The 1,229-nt window shown below is 53.5% G+C and overlaps 1 protein-coding gene across 1 annotated transcript in view; it reads right to left on the reverse strand.

Moving 5' to 3' along the window:
* Window positions 1-283: 283 nt before the first annotated feature.
* Window positions 284-1,229, reverse strand: part of LOC105532907 (uroplakin-3b-like protein) — a 20,102-nt gene continuing 19,156 nt past the window's right edge. Inside the window, exon 5 of the mRNA XM_011971243.1 lies at window positions 284-311. Within this exon, the coding sequence (XP_011826633.1) occupies window positions 284-311 (28 nt within the window). The remainder of the gene's footprint in view (window positions 312-1,229) is intronic.

Here is a 1,229-nt window from a genome sequence, read left to right on the forward strand (position 1 = left end):
TTCTACAAAAAAATTAATGTCTACAAAAAAATTAAAAATTAGTTGGGTGTAGTGTCATGCATCTGTAGTCCCAGCTACTCTCAGGAGGCTGAGGCGGATCACTCGAGCCCAGGAATTAGAGACTGCAGTGAGCTATGATGGCGCCACCGCACTCCAGCCTGGGCTACAAGGCGAAACTCCATCTCAAAAAAAAAAAAAAAAGAAGAAGAAGAAGAAGCAGCAGCTGCGCCTTTTGCCTTTTGTGTACTCCAGGAAAGGACTGGAGGAAGTGGACGCAGAGGGCTTAAGTTCTCCAGCCAGCAGGGAGCAGGCTGGGGAGAGGGGCCACAGGGAGGATGCTTGGGTAGAAAGACAGCAAGTGCCAGCCATGCTGCCCAGTGGCCTTTGGGTACCAGAGAGCTGTCTGGGCAGGACAAGAGGAGCACCTATCTCAGGTCCACAGTCGGCCACCAAGCTCAGCTAATTTTTTTTCTTTTTTGTAGAGATGGGGTTTCACCATGTTGCCCAGGTTGGTCTCGAACTCCTGGGCTCAAGTGATCCTCTTGTCTCAGCCTCCCAAAGTGCTGGGATTACAGGCCTGAGCCATTGCGACCAGCCTTGGGTCCACAGTCTTCACAGTTCCCAAGGCACGTTCATCTTGGTTTAGTCTTACTGTGGCCTTGTGGGTTCAGGGTTACCATCCTCATTTTACAGATAGGGACAGTGAGGCTGGCAGAGAGGCCCGTCCTGCCCCAGGTGACAACTGCCCTAGGATCCTGAGCCTCGCCCCGGTCCTACATGCCCTTGGGGACCTCCCCAGGAGGAGGAGCTAGGGGCAGTGGTGCAGAAAGATTGCCCAGGTGTACGATGTCACAGGCAGGCAGGGGGATGTTGGGGGCATTTATTTCTGGTAGAGACTGGCACAAGCTTTGGGTTAAGGACACTCACCCCCTACTCTCATCTAGAAACAATCTCTCTTGCCGGGTGCGGTGGCTCACGCCTGTAATCCCAGCACTTTGGGGGGCCAAGGCGGGCGGATCACAAGGTCAAGAGATCGAGGCCATTCTGGCCAACATGGTGAAACCCCATCTCTGCCAAAAATGCAAAAATGAGCTGGGCGTGGTGGCGCATGCCTGTAGTCCCAGCTACTCGGGAGGCTGAGGCAGGAGAACCCCGGAGGCAGAGAGCCGAGATCGTGCCAGCCTGGTGACAGAGTGAGACTCGTCTCAAAAAAAAAAAAAAAAAAAAAA

This window comes from Mandrillus leucophaeus, unplaced genomic scaffold (genome assembly GCF_000951045.1).
Source record: "Mandrillus leucophaeus isolate KB7577 unplaced genomic scaffold, Mleu.le_1.0 Scaffold993, whole genome shotgun sequence".
Lineage (NCBI taxonomy): Eukaryota > Metazoa > Chordata > Mammalia > Primates > Cercopithecidae > Mandrillus > Mandrillus leucophaeus.